This window comes from Penicillium riverlandense (assembly GCF_028828495.1).
Source record: "Penicillium riverlandense strain IBT 135883 chromosome Unknown utg000007l_segment0_segment0, whole genome shotgun sequence".
Lineage (NCBI taxonomy): Eukaryota > Fungi > Ascomycota > Eurotiomycetes > Eurotiales > Aspergillaceae > Penicillium > Penicillium riverlandense.
Window position 1 is genome coordinate 1481448 of NW_026643198.1, and position 19863 is coordinate 1501310.

At 50.5% G+C, this 19863-nt stretch overlaps 10 protein-coding genes across 10 annotated transcripts; 5 read left to right on the plus strand and 5 right to left on the minus strand.

Annotated features, from left to right (window-relative positions):
- Positions 1–756: 756 nt before the first annotated feature.
- Positions 757–1077, plus strand: N7474_008169 (uncharacterized protein; the record flags this gene model as incomplete). The annotated part of the gene is made up of 2 exons (XM_057199579.1): positions 757–885; positions 946–1077. The coding sequence occupies 2 exons, from the start codon at positions 757–759 to the stop codon at positions 1075–1077; spliced, it is 261 nt and encodes an 86-aa protein (XP_057050280.1).
- Positions 1078–2080: 1003 nt separating this feature from the next.
- Positions 2081–2680, plus strand: N7474_008170 (peptide-methionine (S)-S-oxide reductase MsrA; the record flags this gene model as incomplete). The annotated part of the gene is made up of 2 exons (XM_057199580.1): positions 2081–2270; positions 2331–2680. 2 exons carry the CDS (start codon positions 2081–2083, stop codon positions 2678–2680), a joined length of 540 nt encoding a protein of 179 aa, XP_057050281.1.
- Positions 2681–3137: 457 nt separating this feature from the next.
- N7474_008171 (acyl--CoA ligase) lies at positions 3138–4932 on the plus strand (the record flags this gene model as incomplete). The annotated part of the gene is made up of 4 exons (XM_057199581.1): positions 3138–3240; positions 3289–3897; positions 3957–4574; positions 4625–4932. 4 exons carry the CDS (start codon positions 3138–3140, stop codon positions 4930–4932), a joined length of 1638 nt encoding a protein of 545 aa, XP_057050282.1.
- Positions 4933–5838: 906 nt separating this feature from the next.
- On the plus strand, positions 5839–6324 carry N7474_008172 (uncharacterized protein; the record flags this gene model as incomplete). The annotated part of the gene is made up of 1 exon (XM_057199582.1): positions 5839–6324. One exon carries the CDS (start codon positions 5839–5841, stop codon positions 6322–6324), a length of 486 nt encoding a protein of 161 aa, XP_057050283.1.
- A 469-nt stretch (positions 6325–6793) lies between these two features.
- Positions 6794–7816, minus strand: N7474_008173 (conserved mitochondrial protein; the record flags this gene model as incomplete). The annotated part of the gene is made up of 4 exons (XM_057199583.1): positions 6794–7265; positions 7325–7410; positions 7464–7604; positions 7658–7816. The coding sequence occupies 4 exons, from the start codon at positions 7814–7816 to the stop codon at positions 6794–6796; spliced, it is 858 nt and encodes a 285-aa protein (XP_057050284.1).
- Positions 7817–8362: 546 nt separating this feature from the next.
- Positions 8363–9820, minus strand: N7474_008174 (glycoside hydrolase family 76 protein; the record flags this gene model as incomplete). Its single annotated transcript, XM_057199584.1, has 4 exons — positions 8363–8914; positions 8998–9239; positions 9338–9688; positions 9742–9820. 4 exons carry the CDS (start codon positions 9818–9820, stop codon positions 8363–8365), a joined length of 1224 nt encoding a protein of 407 aa, XP_057050285.1.
- Positions 9821–10263: 443 nt separating this feature from the next.
- Positions 10264–12846, minus strand: prp28 (mRNA splicing protein PRP28; the record flags this gene model as incomplete). The annotated part of the gene is made up of 3 exons (XM_057199585.1): positions 10264–10420; positions 10479–12484; positions 12565–12846. 3 exons carry the CDS (start codon positions 12844–12846, stop codon positions 10264–10266), a joined length of 2445 nt encoding a protein of 814 aa, XP_057050286.1.
- A 747-nt stretch (positions 12847–13593) lies between these two features.
- N7474_008176 (putative mRNA splicing protein (Prp39)) lies at positions 13594–15961 on the minus strand (the record flags this gene model as incomplete). Its single annotated transcript, XM_057199586.1, has 4 exons — positions 13594–14971; positions 15429–15532; positions 15617–15832; positions 15893–15961. 4 exons carry the CDS (start codon positions 15959–15961, stop codon positions 13594–13596), a joined length of 1767 nt encoding a protein of 588 aa, XP_057050287.1.
- Positions 15962–16257: 296 nt separating this feature from the next.
- Positions 16258–16909, plus strand: N7474_008177 (mitochondrial 54S ribosomal protein mL59; the record flags this gene model as incomplete). The annotated part of the gene is made up of 2 exons (XM_057199587.1): positions 16258–16812; positions 16868–16909. The coding sequence occupies 2 exons, from the start codon at positions 16258–16260 to the stop codon at positions 16907–16909; spliced, it is 597 nt and encodes a 198-aa protein (XP_057050288.1).
- A 393-nt stretch (positions 16910–17302) lies between these two features.
- On the minus strand, positions 17303–19863 carry hxB (putative molybdenum cofactor sulfurase protein (HxB); the record flags this gene model as incomplete). The annotated part of the gene is made up of 2 exons (XM_057199588.1): positions 17303–19710; positions 19761–19863. 2 exons carry the CDS (start codon positions 19861–19863, stop codon positions 17303–17305), a joined length of 2511 nt encoding a protein of 836 aa, XP_057050289.1.

The following is a 19863-nucleotide window of genomic DNA, read 5'->3' on the forward strand; positions in this document are numbered from 1 at the left end:
AATTATCCTCTGTCCGCGAAGCTACACGATCGGTCGCGTATTGATGGCATGGTGGGTAGTTGAATGAGGAAGTTGACGCGTTGGGGGCGCGCGACTTAGTGGCCGGCTGGCAAGTGGGGGCGGCTCGGCTATGAACTGCGGTAGTTAAGTTAACGTTGACTTGGCATATTATTAAGCATACCCTTCAGCCGCGAGAACTCTTTAAGTTTTATCGTGGAATTTGCCGCTACTCGTCTGGGACATTCAGATACAAATTTGCCGGTGATGAGTCCTAAACCAAGTATTTCACTTTTCCCTTGGGACGCCACATCTATCGCTCACCGAAGGTTGCTTTATAAGCAAAGAGTGCAGTGTAATTGGGATTATGAAAAGGTCGAGGAAGAATGGAGAGAGCAACAAATCCGGGGTGAGAAATGCATGTACTGGATTGTGAGTTCAATCAATATTTCTAGTTACCTACCTTACAAAAGACCTAAATGCTAACTTGACACATAGGTCCGCCAGTCTGATGATATAGATGGCACAAAACCTGGCGATAGCGATGAAGAAGTGCTTTATGATACAGCAGAATCAGTCCATGGGGCTACACGGGAGGCATCACAGGTGGCATTTGTTCCAATTGGCCACATTTCCTTGGACTCTAAGAACAAAGACGCAGAAAGGTTTAGCCTTGAGATACCTTCAGAAGGAGTGTTCTGGATTAAGAGCTTCTTCATCTTGCAATCACTTCAAGGTGAAGGTATTGGGCGAGCGGCTATGGATGAAGTCGAGGAGATGGCAGCTCGAGAGCCACTCTGGGCGCAGACACTCATGCTAGACACGGTTACGAAGGAACACCAAATCAGAGAGGATTTTGCAGTGTCTACATACGGTGCCGTCCCAAAGGTAAGCACATACGCCTTAAGATATGTGCCGAATCTGTATCAAACTATTTATTCTTTGCAGATCACTAACGAAGCCTGGTATGCCCGCCGGGGATACACACCGATCAAGATCGTGCCGAACTACTATGACGTGTGGGATGGAAACGGAAACAGGTGGGATATAGAAATTGTTTTCATGAGAAAGGACATTTAATCATACTCGGAGTCCTGCAAAATTGCTCCTCAGTTTCTTCTGGTATCGCGTACGGAAAACCACGCATGTGCTCTAGAATCGCTTGGCTAAGATCCGCTAGAGGCGTGAAGGGTCGCTCGAAAAAACCGAGGATCTGAGCATTAATTATTGGTGTTCATGTGTAGGAGCTGAGTCGGCGGCTTCAATTCGGCGAATAAGATCAATACGAGAAAGCGTCAGCGTGTGCAGCCTACCTTGTATTCCTCTGCACCTAGCCATAGAGGTAGGCAGGAACATTGACAATAACAGCCTTTATGGGGGGCTCTTCTTTTTTTTTTTTTTTTTTTTTTTTTTTTTTTTTTTTTTTTTGGAAAATATCCATCTCGTGTTGACTCCGCACTCAAAACGGGAGCCTAGTCAGAAGCGGAAGAAGACACCTCGAAAGTCGAGTGCATGTGGTGAAGTTGGGCATACACGAAGATCATTTAACTGATAGAGAGTATGAAATTCAGATACAATCACATGGCTTATTTGAATACGCGTTGTTCATCGATTAGAAATCTGCCTAGAACTTGTCTTCAGCCCCCTATGTCTCATCGCGGAGCAAGCTCTCTATACGAAACTCCTCGGCATCTCCGCCCTAGATAGACTTCTTGCGCCCTAGTCCAAACTCATAAATAGCAACATCAACGGAATACCCACCATCCAAAATTCCCACGGGGTTCATCCGCCCGCCGACGCAAAACCGCTTGCTGGCCTAGAATTCGGAAACCTTTTCGAAAAGCCGAGCCGAACGGGCCAAACAATCTGATCGGAGTATGGAGTACTAAAATTATCGTTAAACCTCTGATAATTATTAATGGAGAAGCGGGGATGCACTCTGACAAATTAGTCTGCCTTTTCCCTCGGGCCATCTGCAATAAGCCCCTCACCTCTACTTAGCTATTCTAAATCACCTCGTCTCTTTGGTAGAGGATTCGCGCTCCATTATCCTGTCAAGCTATTTATCGAAACCCATGGCACAATGACGCAAACAACAAATGATACAAAGGATGAAGTAGCCACGTTCGCCGCCGGTTGCTTTTGGGGAATCGAACATTTGTACCGAAAGCATTTCGGTAATGGAAATGGAGTGAAAGATGCACGAGTTGGATACACAGGCGGCCAAACAGTGGACCCAACATATGAAGGAGTTTGTGCTGGCACGACTGGACGTGCGTTTTTCTAAACTTCCCTAAGATCGTTGAAGCAAGTGCCAACAAAGACATATTTAGATGCCGAGGCCTTGAGAGTGGTTTTTGATCCAGCTATTGTCTCATACCGATCGCTTGTGGAATTCTTCTATCGAATCCACGATGCGACCTCCCTCAACAAACAGGGGCGCAATGAAGGAACAAATTACCGCTCTGCCATATTCTACCACAACGATACGCAACGGGAGATAGCTCAGGAAGTGACAGAAAAAGTTAGCAAGCAATGGTTCAAGGGCACTGTCCATACCCTGATTGAAGAGGCTGGACCTTGGTGGGATGCGGAGGAGTATCATCAGCTCTATTTGGACAAAGTTCCGGATGGGTATCACTGTGAAGCTCATTTCCTCCGTTCCTTTCCAGAGCTCAAGTGATTGTGTTTCAATTTGCTTTGTGATACGAATCTGGTTTCAAATCCATCATGTCAGCCAAAATAAGGTCATCATCTAAAGACCCGTGGCACTTCATTTCACTGTATGAGCTATTAAACAAATTGTGGGGTAGTCACCCGTTCGACGAGAAGGCAAATTGCAGCATTTTGAGTGTGGGCATAAATTTCCCGATCCGGAAATCCGAGGATGCCAAGCCACGGTCGATCACTTCTTGTTCGATGTGCCACGAGTCAGGTGACCATCCCCCTCACTCTTCCTCGGCCGATTTCGTTCTGAGAGGCTGACAAGCTCTGTTCCGTTGCCTCGGGTTTCTTTACGAGGGCTATAGCTATCAATTAGTCAGATATAACAACGCATCCCTTAGATCCATACCTATCTGTTGCTTGCAGCAGGCGAGAATACCGAGTCGCTGGGCCTTTGTTTACAATTACCCGACAGCATGCCGACAGAATCATCCTTTCCGGCAATCAATATCCCCGCGGTAGACCTTTGGGGTTTGATGTTCGAAGAGAAGCGGGACAATACGTTCCCGGCTGATAAAGGTTCGTTTGAGAATGATATTCTGTCCGCTCCGTGCTAATATTCCCCAGTGATCTATCGCGATGCAGTTACCCACCGGTACTATAGCTTCGAAAGTCTGCAAAATGCGGCTTCTGCCTTCGGGGAGGGCTTGCGGTCAACATGGGGCTGGCAAAAAGGCGATATGCTCACTCTTTTCGCGCCCAATAGTATCGATATGCCTGTCCTAATATACGGGACATTTTTTGCGGGTGGGACTGTCTCACCGTCAAACCCTGCCTATTCTGTTGATGAGCTTTCTTTTCAGCTGAAAGACAACGGTACCAAGGCAATTGCAACATTTCGTTCGCTCTTACCTGTCGTCACCGCTGCGGCCAAGAAAGTTAACATTCCTTTGGATCGTATCATCCTGCTTGGTGATGATCGAGATCCGGACGGGCAGTTTAAACATTTCGATCAAATCAAAGCTGCCCCAAGCATGAGAAGAGCACGTCTAAATCCCGATGAAGATCTTGCATTCTTGGTTTATTCCTCTGGCACCACTGGACTTCCCAAAGGTGTAATGTTGACGCATTCCAACATTGTCTCCAATATCCTGATGCTCGCTTCATCAATCGGGAAGAGCTATTCGTGGCAGAATGACAAATTCATCGGGTTGCTCCCATTCTACCATATTTATGGTAAGTCAAGCAGAGGCATAAGTTGGTTATGTTTTGGTCACATCTAATGCATTGTTCAGGACTCACCACTCTTATACATCAACCTTTATACCGGGGTATTGAGATGATTGCAATGGAACGCTTTGATCTGGAGTTCTTCCTCAGGACAGTACAGCAGCATAAAGTGACATTTGTATACGTCGCGCCACCAGTCCTGGTCCACCTCGCGAATCATTCAGTGGTTGAGAAGTACGACCTCAGCTCTCTACGCATGATCACCTCCGGTGCTGCACCATTGACACGCGAGCTTGTTGACGCTGTTTATAAGCGTATCAATGTCAAGATCAACCAAGCCTACGGCCTGAGTGAGACCAGCCCCATCACCCATATGCAGCCTTGGGAGGACTGGTATGCCACCTGTGGAAGCGTTGGAAAGATGATGCCGAATTTGACCGCGAAGTATGTTTCTCCTGATGGTGAAGAGGTGCCCACTGGCCAGAATGGCGAACTCTGTCTCAAAGGGCCCAACGTCTTCAAAGGCTACTGGAACAATCCGGCGGCCACAAAGGATTCCTTCACCTCGGATGGATATTTCAAAACTGGTGACATCGGATATCAAGATAAAAGTGACAGTTTCTACATCACCGATCGAGTGAAAGAGCTCATTAAGTACAAGGGGTTCCAGGTGGCACCTGCAGGTTAGTCCCATGAAACCTTTGCCTCTAGCGGCATCTAACATTGTCTATAGAGCTCGAAGGGCTGCTCTTCGGCCATCCAAATGTTAATGACGTGGCTGTTATTGGCGTCAATCTTGAAAAGGAGCACACTGAGGTCCCTCGCGCCTATATTGTGCTGCGTTCAGGCATAGAGCGGTGTGATGGCTCGGCCCAGGAAATCATCGACTGGCTGAATTCGAAGGTCTCAAACCACAAGAAACTAAGGGGCGGAATTCGCTTCGTTGATGAAATCCCGAAGAGTGCAGCTGGGAAAATATTGAGAAGAATTCTGAAAGAGAAGGTCAAAGAGGAACAGAAGGCTGGTATGGCGAAGCTTTGAATCCGGAAAGTTTCAACTTCATTGCATTGAGAACGCCGACTTAGCACGGGGGCTTGTAAGAATGAGTCTCAATATAGATTAAGCTCTTGTATCTAGGTAGACTACATACCAAACTGTCAATATAGTTATATTGTGCGTTTGTAGTCTATGTCTTGTCTAAAAATCCTCCGTCTACATATTTAGCCACCAGAAGGAGCATACCAAAATGCAAACAGTGCTAACAGAAGGAATTGCGTTGCTCCTAAGCATTGTAACAAAGTAGAACTTAAGATCCTAGAAATGATTTTCCGAGGCATCGGAGAAGATTTAGATGTCATCAGGATAAACAATTACTGTACGGCCTGGATTTCTCTTTCATCAACCTTGATATTAAGACCAGTCTGCTTCCGCGCCCCACTTTTCCTCCCATAGGCCTTTTAGTGATGTCTATTAATCATCAACAGAGAAGCAGCAAGTAACTTAGCAAGTAGCGCCTGCTGTTTAATAATGTTGACCAATCTTTCTTTTTCATCTGCTGTTGGTGACATCAGCAAACAGGTACAGTGACCTGCAACTAGCTCCCCTGGATAATTGATTTCGAAAACAGATTGCTCTATGGACACTCAAGGATTGTTTTTCGGCTCGTACCCGAAACTACCTTAGTCTCTATCGGGAAACAACCCCTGCTAAGCCCTTATCGCGACTTAGAACGTATTGTATTTCGGTGTATAATCAGTTGTAATTTACTATAAATCTTCATACATTTTGGCGAGATCTAGTTGTGACGTAATGTTCCCACGTGACAGAAGACAGATTGACACAAACGGGATTAGTCGTAAACAGTCCTCTTTTCTCTCTTCTCATGGCTATGTGGGTTTTTGCTCCTTGGATTTGTATAGAATTCCTGCAAGAAACTAATTGATCATTATGGCCAACATCCATCATGGGGATACTATCGAGATTCCGGCTAGTTCTTCGCCGGGACTACGTTTTCTTCAATCCCTTCTTCCCCTCCTTGACTCCCTCAACACAATCGATATTGCCAAACTGGATGAGTTCATCTGTCCCACAGCACGTTTCACGGTGAACGGCGTGTTAATTGGGAAACTTGCTGAAATTAAAACCATGTTTCTCATGCGTGCGCAAAATTTGGCCTATTTTGGACACGAGGTGGATGTCACTTGGGACATCCAAGCGTCCGAAGGAAGCAAAAACCACCGCACGATCATGTACGAATCGACCAGTGTCTCCATTTTCAAAGCCGACAGCGAAAAGGAGGAGATCAGGGTTCGAGAATTCAACATTATCGAACTGGAAGAACAAGAAGAAGGCTTATGGAAAGCCGTGGAGTTGAGAACATTCATGGATCCTTCCGCTGTAAGTGAGAAAGCCAGAACGGTTTCAGGAATCTAAATTTTGGTGTTTTTGTTTTTGGGGGAGGGAAAGGGTTGGGAGGTTCCAACAATATATAATTTATTCATGAGAATATGCTGTGGGAATCTCGCTTTTCAAGTAGCTTATTGCAGAGTGCTTCTAACATCGGTGGCATTATGCTTCGTCTCCGACTGATACGAAGTTGTATAGTTTCGGTGCCCTATTGTGCATATAATCTTGGAAATTCTTAAGATAATGTGTGCTGCAGAAGGATGGAGTCTACGGCATGGGGGTCCGAGGGTATAGGGCACTGAAGTCCCAGTGTATAGGAGTTTCGCAAAACTTAATAGCTTAATATAGGGAATTTATAGGGACACCACAGCAGTGTGCAGGTCAGCATCGGAGCTCCTTTATTAACTTTCAAGTTTCATTCACCCTGGGAATAACAGTCACGAATTCTTTGATACTCTACATAACATGCCAATTTTATCAACCCATATTCGATCAGTTACAACTTTGATTCCCTTCCGAGCCCAGGAGCAAATGTCGTTCCCTTGCCTTCTCCAATGACCTGGACAATGGAATCCACGATTTCCAGCATCCAGATACTTCCCTCGTCAGTAGCTAGCCACTGCGCACCCTTGATATATTCATCCTTCTCCAATTGTGCGTTCTGATCCTGGAAGGCCTTTCGCAACCCAAATACATGACTGACAACTTGGGGCCCAGTCCCAGTTTGGGCCCGCAGACAGGAAACTGCAACGATCGAAGTGAGAACTCTCCCAACCTGTGCCGGTTTAGGCGTAGAAGGGTTGTCCGAAAACAGAGATCCATAGCCACATTCAATGATATGCACGGCCAAGTCTGGGTGGGACTGGGCAAGCTTGTTTCTGAGCTTTTCATCCAAAGGCGCGTAAATTGATTTCCAAAGCCCATTACCCCTTTCGAGGGCACCCGACACGTTATCCGGAGTTAAGGATCTGTTTAGAGATGGTTAATTTGAAATCCTAATTGTCCAACCGAGGGGTCCAAGACTAACCGAGTGGGGACTGTTGATAATTTCTTCCTTACATCAGATGGAAGCCCTGCGTAGAACGCATTGAGGCAATTGATGCTTCGAGGGATCTGGGGTCTCTTTAACAAAATCTTCTTGGTTTGCAAGCGTGAATTGCACATACACCGTTGAAGCCAATGCATTTGACTCCGACTTCTCTCATGAGCTCTGCTGCATAGACACTTTCTGAGGCATTCAGGCGAGACACTATTCCATGAAGCTGGAGCAATGACTCCGGCGAGTTCATGGTCATGGTCGCCGCGGTCTGGGGGGTTGAGTTAGCGGGAGACACAAAAAAGGTGTCGGAACCGCGCATACCGTGAGGCTCAGCCATGTGGAGAGGGCAATGTCTTTGGAGGATGCATCGCGGGCTATTTTCTCATATAAGGATTTAATCTGTGGCGGCGCCGGGATAGTGTCGGGTCTGGCGTGAGGAGAGTTGATGAGCGCCTTCAAGGGCTGGGAAAGCTTGGACATGACGCTGGCAAGAGCGAGAATGGTGAGAAAGGAAGTGCAATGAATCGAGAGGTATCAAATCTAGTGATGGCCGACGAGCGTCAGTGTCGTTCGAGCTCGGCGCGTTGTGAGGAAGGAGCGAAGACCTCGGCATGACTCCTGCCATCTCGGGATTGGCTGGGCTGCCGGAAGGAGCGACCGCGGCCCGCTTTGCCTATTTGGGCAAGCACGATCCAGGTCGGACCGGGTATATCTGGCGAAGACATACCTAGCCACCTTGTAATTGTTTCTGGTGAATGTTCACTGTTAGCAACGTTGTAATATCTCCCCCATTTTGCGTTTCATGTCTCTTCTATCTTTTGTGAAACGCTCAGCTAGTCAAGTGCTATCTTGTTAAATGTGCCCAATTTAGTACGTATGTGTCAGAACTCGGCCTGGATTTCTACGTTTGCTGAATGAAAAGACGTACAAAATGAGGGACGTTTTTACGCTCTGTCCGAGGAGAAAGACTTATAGTTCCATCTTATTATTCATACAACCGTCAAGGTAACTTCAATATCGCTGAAACTAGACAACACCTTGAAGAGCGGCAATAATACCTGCCACAATAAGGGGCAAGACGCTTATACTGCCATGTGCGAGGGCGATGGCACCATTCGTATTGGTGGTGGCTGCAGTGCTGCTCGAGGCTGATCGCGTCGCATTGACAGAAATCGGGCTCGACGCATTAACATGTACGTAGGAGGCCAGGGCTGCCGTAAAGATGTTGACAGCGCTCATCTGATCTCCCATAGTCGCAGTTCCATTCCACTTTGAATCGTACCAGCGCTGGCCACAAAGGGTATTGTTATTACCGCCGGTGCATGATTTCGCCGCCGCAACAGCGGACCCCCGCAGGCGCGAAGTGATGTTGTCAGCGATATATGGCGCCACAATGCTCACGAACAGAAGGTCAGACGCGAGGAGTCCCTTATAGATATCCTCCGAGGAATTGCAGGTATCCTCTAGCTCACAGGCAGTCTCGGACATAATATTCCCTCCATAAGCCTTTGGGAAGAAGGTGTCGAAAGTAGTTTGCAACAGACCATCAAGATTTGTCTTCCATGTTTGTTTTCCGGTCTGTGTCTCTGTTAGTATTTGTCCCATCCAAGTATGTTCATCGAGTACTGTATTTGAAGCAGAGTAGGGAATGAATCACTGACCACATTGTACATGTACGCTGCTCCTCCGAGATACAGGCCATAGGTGTAAGTCCACTGGAGATCACTGACTGTTTTACAATCATTCGCCGTGGATATCATGTCCGCAATCTTCCCACTCTTCGTGTCGACAAGCGAGACTTGCTCGCTCCACTCCCAAACTTTCTCGGCCCAGCCAAGATAGTAATGGTCATTCTTCTCAAACCGAGCCAGACGCGCAGCCAGCTGCAAGAGTCCTCCGCAGTCTTTGCATCATAGTTAGCATCTAGTGTTTGAATCCCATCACGCAAGCCGCCATTGCAGGCATTGTTGTCCCATCGTCTAGTTTGGGTGTCAAATACACCTTCAGCCAGACTGACCCATGAAGGCATTGAAGATTCCTGAGGATAGCCAAGCTCGGCAGCGGTCATAGCAGCTAGGCCCCACGCCATCTGATCCGAGTTCGTAAGGAATGAGCTCCAGTTGGCCGGCATAAAATCGTCGCCGCTCCCACGCTGCCAGTACATGCTCTGGCTGACAGCGGCGTTATTCGAGGTGTCGCCAGTGAAGTACCAGTACTGGATCATCGTCTGGAACAGAGCGCCGCCTTCCCACCAGCCACCTCGAATATAGCCTGGAATTTGTCCCGTTTGGTTACCGGTATAATTAACCAAGGTGTTGAAGGCGGCCGTGGCAGCGGCATTTTTAATGGATTCTAGCAACTTTTAGGATCAATCGACCGAGGTTTGGCGAAATTATCAAACGTACGTTCATTGTCGATGTTCAGGTTAATGGCCGAGACAGTGCCCGCCAAAACTGCGGCGTTCAAGGCCGTTCGAGTCCGCATATCCCAGTTTGCCTTGGATCTCACAGGGAACTTCGAATGGGGAACGATGATAGCGGCCCCCAAGCGAAAGCGGGGCCAAGCATGGTTTTAAATGGAGAGTCCACTCGAAGGCTTGTCTACAGCGCTACTGCGGGACCACAAACCGACCTGTAAAAAGGGGCTCGCAGCCTGGTGCGTGTGCGGCTCTATTGCTTAGCCCCCGTCAGCCAGCAAGATGATTGGTGAAGTTGCAGGCGGTAATCTCGGCACCACCGGTGGCCTTGCTGCTTTGGGCTGAATCTGCCGATGTGCTCTCGATGTTGACACGCGATCAGAGGCCCCCGCGACCAGAACGTATGTTTACAAGGAATACTCCTCTAGCTCGAGCCATGGACAGGATAGTAAGGTATCGCCATAAGACAATGGTAGTGTACATTCAAATCATACAGAAGAAATCAAAATGGCTAGGTCCATCCACCTTTCCCACCAAAGCCGGAGCTCTCCTCGATCTTCTTGGCTCCCGGTCCGCGCGACGGCTTGGACTGCGCAGCTTCGTGCTTGCGCAACTCCTCGGGGACGCGCGATATTGGAGATTTGATGAGCATTTGCTTGAGGTCGTACCTGATTCCAAGGCATTAGCAGATATATCAAGATAAGCTTAGGGGAGACGAAAACATACATAACATCGGAATCCTCACTGCCCAGGAACGTGATAGCAACACCACTCTTGCCGGCACGACCAGTACGACCGATACGGTGAGTGTAGCTCTCGATAGAGGTGGCCATGTTGAAGTTGACGACTAGAGATACATCAGGGACGTCGATACCTCGTCCAGCCAGATCCGTAGCCACCAGAACGTCCGTGCCACCGCTGCGGACAGATGCGAGGGCGGCTTCACGCTGGTCCTGGGTCTTGGAACCATGCAAGGTGACCGATGAAAATCCCATATGTTTGATTTCGCGAGCAATGGCGTCGCAGTTTCGCTTGATGTTGACGAAGACAATGATCGGGGGTCGGAACTGGCCGGAAGCCAGAATTTCCGCGAGACGTTTCTTGCGCTTGTCTTCACCGGAAATCATCTCTACACGCTGTTCAATGGTGTCGACGGCCTCGCCGGCACTGCCAATACTAATGATTGCGGGACGGCGAAGGTACTTCCGCGCAATCCGTTCGACCGCCACAGGCATGGTGGCCGTGTACATCATGGTTTGGCGATAGCGTTCGCCTCCGCGTCCGCGTCCGCCCAGGTGTTGGCTCATGGCGCGGGAATCTTCCGCTTCTTCGGTATCGGGCTTCTCGTTTGAAACAGGAAGAGCGTCAAGGATCTTGTTTACAGGCTCTTCGAAACCCATGTCAATCATCCGGTCTGCTTCATCCATAATGACGTAGCAACATTGGCTGAGCACCAGCATGCGTCGCTCAATACAGTCGACTAGCCGACCGGGAGTAGCAATAATGATTTCAGCGCCATCACGAAGGCTAAATGACTGCTCTTCCATCGAGTGACCACCAACAATGCTGACAACATTGAACCCAAGCGGCTGCGTGAATTTCTTGGCTTCAATCTCAATCTGTTGCGCCAGTTCACGGGTAGGTGCCAGTACAATAGCATATGGGCCGTCGTTCTTGCGCCACTCAAACTCGTCGATCCGTGGCAGCTCCGAAATGTAGACCAGAAGCGGGAGCAGGAAGGCCGCAGTCTTACCGGAACCTGTAACTGCAACACCGATGAGATCGCGATTTTGCATGGCAATTGGGATCGCTGCACGTTGGATTGGCGTAGGTTCTTTGTACCCGACGCGGTCAATGAGTTCCAACAATCGCTTGGGCAGTTGGCTCTCTTCCCAGGATCGCATTGGGTTTGGCACGCTTCCACCTCTAGTGGCGATGTTGAAATCTTCCTTGAAAATACGCCAGTCCCGCTCGCGCATGTGTTCCAGTCGCTTCTCACTCCAGTGCTTGTCGATCTGACTGCGCGTGCTCTCCTCACGCCGTCGTCGCTCCATCTCCAAGATCTCCTTGGCGCGCATGCTACCCGCCTCATGATCACGGCTCTCCAATGCTTCCGCATACTTGCGCGCTACGTTGTCTGCGACATCGTCTCCGAAGCCCGCCAGTCGGCCACGGCCAAAGAAGTTGGCCTCATGACGGGTTTGATATAGAGGATTGTAATCGCCGCTGGTATCCTCTTCGAGATTCCACTCAAAGTTGAATTTGCGGTCCGTAGTGCGCTTCCGTTTTTTCTTGGCCGAGAAGTTCGAGGTCTGGTCTGCTCCCATGTACCGTTGTTTGACCAATGCCGCTTCTGCCGCTGCTTGGTCCTCTTCTGCAAGACGTTTTTCGCCCTTGCCCTTGGAATCCTTCAGTCCGAATGACATTGCCTTTGGTGCTGGCGGCGGGGCCATATCTTGGTTGCGTGTCGATTGCCCATTTGAACTCCGCGCGGCGCCTGGACCTGTCGGTGCGTCTCCACGCATAGCCCTTGGTCCAGTCGGGACATTCCCGCTGCCTGCATCTCTGCTGCCATTTCTTGTATCAGTTGACTCCCTCGGCGATGGCTCCGTCACAAACCCGTTGTCCCGGGCACCGTTCGCGAGCGCTTTAGCTTGCCGGTCTGCCTCGACTTCCTTAGCTCGTCTCTCCAACGCCAGCTTCTCTCGTTGGGCTTTGGACAAGAACTTCGGCTATTCAAGCGAAAGATAAACATTAGCTACTCATCGTCCACACAGGGGTCTTAATACATTGACAGATGCGTAAAACATACCTTTGCAGCTGCTGCATCGGTCTCTTTCTTCTTCCTTATGAGCTCCTCAACACTCAATGGTGCCGCAGCCGGTCGTTTGGCGCCCCATCCAGCCTTCTTTTTCTTTTGTTCCACAGGCGGCGGAGGGAGGAGATCATCCGGGGGTGGTGGCGGAGCGGCCGCGTCTGGAGGAGGCGGAGGTGCTGTGGATTCTTCTGGAGGTGGAGGAGGAGGAGTGGCCGGACGTTGAGTGGGATACGGTGGAGGGATATGGGACGATGCGTTGGAGCCGTTGGACGCCATGGTTCCCGTCGTGATGCAACGTGATGCAAACACGAAGACATGCAAGTGATGCGCCAGATTCATGGGTGACAAAGATATTGAATCACGTGATTATTCCAGTATGTCGATCGAAGGGCAGCCCTAACACGCGGATTGGCCAGTGAGTTGCACGTCTGTTAAAGAATAACTAAAATTGTGGTGTCAAGCTTGTAGTTTAGTGCATCAATAGTATACAATTGTCGGAGAATCAGAATACCGACATTCTGTAGAGAGTTTTACCCCTGTTCATGATAAGCGTCATCTACCGGAGAGCGAGCAGTTGATAAAACAAGCATTTCTGCAAGTTCAATTGATATCGACGGTGAGCAATTAGAATACAACGGACCCTGATGGACCCAACCTCGCTCCAAGGAGCAGCAGTCCACTCCTAGTCGCAGACCGCAGACTAGACACTAGGCTCTCACCCGAGAAACCAGGATGACCAGCTTTACGGTACATCGAAATCGTTAACAACCCCCGCAAAAACAGCGCCCGGGTATAGGCATGTCTGGAATATGGTGCTACATAAAAACGAACTCACCCACCCTAGTAGATCAGGAAACAATAAAACACGGACGAAAAAAAAAAAAGAAAGAAAAAAAAGGAAAAAACAGAAAAGGAAGCCGCAAGGGGAAGAAAGGCAAGGCTCTTGAAATGGAGCCATTCGTAAATACCATGTCCAAAAAAAGACCGACTGCTTGAGAAGCAGAGTCATTTTAGGTTGGAAGTTCAAACAGCAGGACCTCCGTTCACGGGACTCTGCTGATAGTAGGCATATGCCTCGGCAGCAGCCACGTTAGGCACAGGCGGCGCGGGAGGGACCACAATTGGTTGACCATCAGGAGGTGCGGCGGGCGCCGCAACAAAACCACCAGTCCGAGCAAGGGACACGGAAGTAGGGCCATGCACTTCGCGGTCCAGTTTCATGTATTCCTTGGCCGTGTCCTTCGTTCCTCGTTCAAGGAGGTAGGCCATGTAGATCTGCACCAGTGCCTTCACAACGTCAACTGTGAGGGTGCTCTTAGACCGTATGTCAGTGACGACCTGCTTGATGCGTTCATATTGAACCGACTCGCTTGCTTCACTCGTGGGCTGCTCAATCTCGAACATGAGGTAGCTAACCCAAAACGGATGACTGTCGAGGTAGTACTGCTGATTACCCTGGAAGACTTGGCGGGCATCTTCGGGCGAGCCCTTGATCTTCCACAAGAGTCGGGCCCATTCGGCAACGAGAGCGGCCTTTGTCGACATGTTACATTCCGGTGAATCCAACTGGCTCTTGTAGACCTCGATGGCTGCATCAAGACCGCCATGACGTCGCGACATGTTCGCCAGGGAAGTGATCGTCTCCACATGGTTGGGAATGGTCATGAGGATAGCGCTGTGAATATCCTTGGCCACATCAACTCGGCCCGCCATCTCCTCGAAGTAAGCGTAGTGCAGTCGAATGGTGGGGTTGGCAATTGGCACGAAGAGGCAGCTGCCACGCTGGTAGATGATCCGGACTTCTTCTTCCTTGCCGGCCTGGCCAGACATCCACCGGGCATACCGCATCCAGAATTCCTCATAGTGCGCGCAGGTCACCAGACACCGTTCATACAAGAACTGAGTACGAAGATACGAGCCCTCGGCTTCCTCAAAGTCAAGGTACTTGTTCCAGTTCGTCAATTGGCCCTCGTCCAGTTCTGTCACATGGAAATATGGCCGTTTGATCTCAGACTCATATGTCCAGCGCTTGGTCGTCTCGGCTTGCGTCTTGGAGAACACTTCCAGATGGTAGTTGTCAACGCGCAGCCGAAGATCACGATCGATCTCAGCTTCAGCCTTCGCACCGGGAGGTACTTGTGATGACGCAGCCTCGATTTCTGAACGGAATTGTGACATGGTTTCGGCGGGCGCCAGTTCGGCCAAGGGCCGAGTTTGAGCGAGTTGACGATAACGTTCAAAGTACCGCGCATACTGATGCATGGGAATATGGATGACACGACCCAGGATGGCAAAGATCCTGTCCTGCGCCTCCAGGCGCTCCTCGAACTCGATATACTTATCCCAGAAGGGATGCGCGAGAAAGTCAAGTCCGACGCTACTCGCACCTCGCTCAAAGAGTCTATGAAGGTTAGGGAGTCAGCATGATGCCACAAAACTGGAGGTGCGGAAGGGAATGGGGAGTGCTAGAAGGGGAAAGGGAGGATGACAAGGATGGCAAACATGAGCAGTTAACTCTGTCGGTGTGTATGAGTCCAAACAATCAACGAGCAGGGTGATCAAGCTATGGGCAGGGCATTCGCAGGATCAGATGCTTTCGAACGAGACTGGTCCATGTGTGGTCCGGGCAAGAAGGAAACGGTCTTTTTTCATGAAGAGAAAAGGGAAGCAGCCTGAATGAGCCAAGGGTGAGAAGTAAACTCCACTTGAATCCGGGTGATAAGGCGACGGAGTCTCACCCATCATCGATGGAAAGCATCCAAACATCAAGTATGATCGGGACCACAAGAGCTTTCGAGGGCTGCATTGGTAATGGTTATAGGGAAAGGGAAGAAGACCCGCGCTGCAATACTACTTACTCTCGGATAATGTCGGCGTCGTGGGAGGTCTCCGCCTTGAAGGAGCAGTAGTTGGTCCAGAGGTCCACGGAAGGGGAAATGCTAGCGACACCTCTTTCATAGACCTAAAGGAAGAAACAGTCAGCGACACCCAAATGAGCACGAGACGATCGGAGGGAGATCTGCAGAGCTGATCGCAGGACACATACCATCTCTGCGGCTTCCGTGCCCGTAATGGAGAACTCCAGGTCGGCATATTTCTTCCAGTATCCAAATAGTAAAGGAAACTTGGCCAAAAAGCGATCGAAGGAATTGCGCACGGTGGTGATGGCTTGGGGGTTGGAGTTGCGATTGATGCCGCCCTCCAGAGACTCGGCGGCGCGCACGAGTTTCTCCCATGTTTCAAAGTTATCTGGGTCGTCCACCTAGATGACAAACAGGTCAGCATTAGGAACCAGTTGGGGATATATGTGCGCGCGCCATACCAGCTCGACCTCGAGCTTCCTCAGCTCGGCATTCTCCTCCTCGGAACCGCCAAAGTGGTAGTCCGCCATGATGGCAGGGGTACAAGAGTCGCGCGCAGTCGAATATTAAAGGACAGTGAGTATATCAGGAAACAAGAACCGTACAATCTAGACAGAAAGAGGCTGGGGTAAGAATGGCGGGTGAGTGGAAGAAATGGGGATTTGGGGCCGAAGCCCAAAAGCAGAAAAGGCCGCGCTTGGGAAGTCTGGGTGCCTGAGGCAGGGAGCCCACAACGGGTTTAGCGCCTCGGCCTTCAACTTTTATCTCTTGCTTGCTCGGGCGTTGCTTGTTCCATCGTGCTTCTCTCGCCTGCTTGTCGTCCACCATGTCGTCGCCCTCGTCTCTGGTGGGGTCGCTCCCCATCCGCCTGCGCAATTTCCTCGCTCGCTACCCTCCGCAAATATATTCCGCGGCTGTCGCGCCGCGTCCAACACCCCCAGAGACCGACGCCCCGGCCGAGACAACCCTTCCGTCACCATACACGCCAAATCGTGATGCAAAGGGCACCCACAAGCCAGACCCCACTGCCTACTCTCCCTCCATGTCCCTCCTATACAACAATCCAGAGGCACCCAATCCTTTCCTGCCACGGAAGGACAACCGGACGGGGAAATGGATGGCACCACGATTTGGTCTGCGACAACAAGCAGACCTGGTGAAATTGGCCGCCAAGTACAAGGTGGAGGAACTGTTACCCCCTGGACGCAAGTCAACTGAGTTCAAGGCAACCCGGCTTGCGGAGCGTGGCTTGCGCATCAAGGGTACGGGTATTGGACAAAAGGTCAAGGGACACAAGTGGGAGCGGACGATGGAATCGAGATTGGAGGAGCGCCGGAAGGCAATGACAGAGATGCCGGAGATGATTCGGTTGTGGAGGCAGGTCAGTATTGTTTTACCTGTTGATGATGCTGGATTGGAGCTGACTCGTGTTACAGAGAGGACATGGCCGTGGCTGGAAGCAGTGGCCCAAGCGGTAAACAGGAGATCCCCAGTGAGGTCTTTTTGCTCTTTTCCTTTCGGGTCCGCGCCGTTTTTCTACGCCTTCATCCGAATTCGACCGGAACATGCGCGCCGAAACTGCTGTATGAATCATTCGAGGGGTTCGGCATGGGAGTTTTCGTTTCATTCAGCCATCGTTTCTTATCTGTACTATACGACTCAGGGACACATGTCCCCGTTCTGCATTCTCCTTCTCATCACTCTATGTACATGGCAAAAAATGAGAAAACCAAGGCATTTTCATATGTGCAAATATATGCCTCGCTACCAATACAAGATCCTGACTCTTGATAGACACTAAAGATCGAACCAGTGAGATGGTACAAAGTCTGCAGCAGATCTTGTTCAATATACAATCATAATCCAGGGCTTCAATGGTCATCATATGACGGCACCACCAAATCCCCCACCATGACCGTCCGGCGGTCCGGTGCTTCAGACTCGAACGCCTCCATTTCCTCTTCTGAAAGAGCAGCATACCGCCCAAATGAGATTCTCCCATTAATATTTCGCGTCTTCGCCAGCGTAGACAAGGGTTCGCTACGACGAACGCCGGTAAATTGGTCAATACAAACCATCTGGCAGCGCTGGCATGCGCCAAGCGCATCAAAGCGAAGCTGCTCCGGCCCAATATGGAAATGGGACCAGTGGTCCTCGGAATAAGGCTGCTCGGTATCACCGAGCTGAGCCAGCCGTTCCGCGACGACGATGTTGCCCCGGAAGACGTCTGCAGCAACGGCCTTGCTGACGCCTGCGCCGTGCTTGGTATTGGCCTTGATGGTCTCGTTGAGGCGGTTGACGGAGGATCGTGAGACGACCAGGATGGGCATCTCATTCGCCAGTTGGAGTGGCCTGCCTTGGTCGCGCACTGGGGGTGGTAGGTCAGGTGGGAAGGAGCCGGGCATGACGAATTTGCGGGATCGGTTCCTCCAAGTGGGGATGCGTGGGGGTCGTGAGTACCGGTTTGCGGTCTGTGAGGAGAATCTTGCCAGCGTGCAGGGGACGCCGAGGAAGTCTGAGAAGAAGGCCGAGACTACCGGCGACGAGTAGGCATGTAGGGGGATTTGGTCGCCACACACCGTGGTCGATTTCTTGGTAGAGCTCATACACATCGACGTTGACACAAGGCTTGTATCTTCCCAGCCCAGAGAGATCTCCAGGCTCACTTGGTCAGCAGCTATAGTGCCACAAGTGATGCTAAGGACGCCGCGGTCGAGATCAAGGTACGGATGGATCAAAGCCATGCGCGGGTACTTTTTCTGGCTCAAGGCAGCACTGGTGCCTTGGTGGATGAGACACCACTCTCGATCCCATGCGAGTCCCTCTTTTTTGACTTCCCAGCGTTTTCCTTCTGGAATCTTGAATGCACCACAGCTCTTGATCGGGTACACCATAAGGCTCTCAATATAAAAGTGAGACGCCGGAAGACCATTCTCGCCCGATGAAGGATCCAGTGTCACGAGAGGAGGTATTTTCTCCACATAGAATTCCTCGATGAAGGCGATCAGCGAGTCGAGATCCTTCATGTTGGTCATGGCACCCAGGCTGACACGCAGAATGCCCGTTGGCCGTCCGTTGAGGACATCATTGTCATCACCACAGCGATATCCCGAAGAATAATTTCCACGTAATTCAGGGCCAGTCCACCCAAGACACAAAGCGGTTCCTCCGGGGTTGCAGACCGTTCCCGTGCGTATTTGGATATTTTGCACTAGAGCGAGTTTCTCGACCTCCGTCTTGCCAATCCACTCGCCGCGACTGTTCCGCATATTAAAGGCAATGATTGGGCCCTGGATGGTAGGATCGCCATAGGCCGAGGTGGATTGGTATATATGGCACACCTTCGTGTCGTTGCAGTGCCTCAATGAGCAAAGTCGATCATAGAGCTGCTTCGCAAGAAATCCGGTATGCGCCGAGATGTTTGACATCGAACCATACAATCCATTCTGAGTTTTTAGGGCAGAATCCAGAGCAATGATACTGTGGAAAGGAAGAGTGCCATCTTCGAGCCGTTCATGGATGGATGCTTCCTTTTTAGCATGCCACTGCACACCCGATGCAACGACCATGTCGACAGTGCCGCCTCCGAAGAACCTTCGGCGCTCGAATACCCGTGCCGCGCTTTTGCGAACAATCAATGCGCCCAGATCGGGGAATCCAAAAATTTTATAGAAGCTGAGAGCTGTGAAATCTGGTGCAGCAGTTCCCAAGTCAAGCGGGGCAGTCGACACGAGCGAGGCAGCATCAAGCAATGTAAATACATTTCCTGTGCCGTCGTTGGCCGCAGAGCGAACCTTCTTGCCCCAGCATAGAGGCAGGCGTCGACCATTCATGTTTGACTGGGCTGGATATGCGAACAGTTTAGGCGCCTTGCTCTGATCGGCAGACAGCTCCGAGATCCATTTCTCGACATCTGCATCGCTTTGGAAGCACTGGTGGCCTAGGTCGGCCAGTTCGCGCACTCCCACAATACTGGTGTGGGCGTCGATATGGTAGCCATACCAGAAGCCGCGGGGGTCAGAGTCCCGGAGCGAGTCAGCGACCAATTTGATAGCTGCCGTTGCGTTCGCCACGAAGACCAGGTCGAACTCTTCTGGGTCCGCATTGAAGAAGCGGAGCATGCGGAGTCGAATGTCATCCGTTCGCTGCGTTGAAAGCTGTGAGGATAGAGACATTGAATGGGGGTTGCCAAATAGATTGGACGTCATGTCACGCGAGTAGGACTCGATGAGAGACTTGGGATATGGTGTTGTCCCGGCATGGTCGAGATAGGTTGTTTCTATTAAGAAGTCAATAGGAATCCTGGCCTAGCCGTGAGGGTCCTCATACCGTTTAGCAATGGATATTCCTGCTCCCGAATGGTGTCCACGTCGGCGGAGTAGCCGCGACAATAGTCGTCATGGCCAGTGGTCCGAGAGTCCGTGTCCGCCAT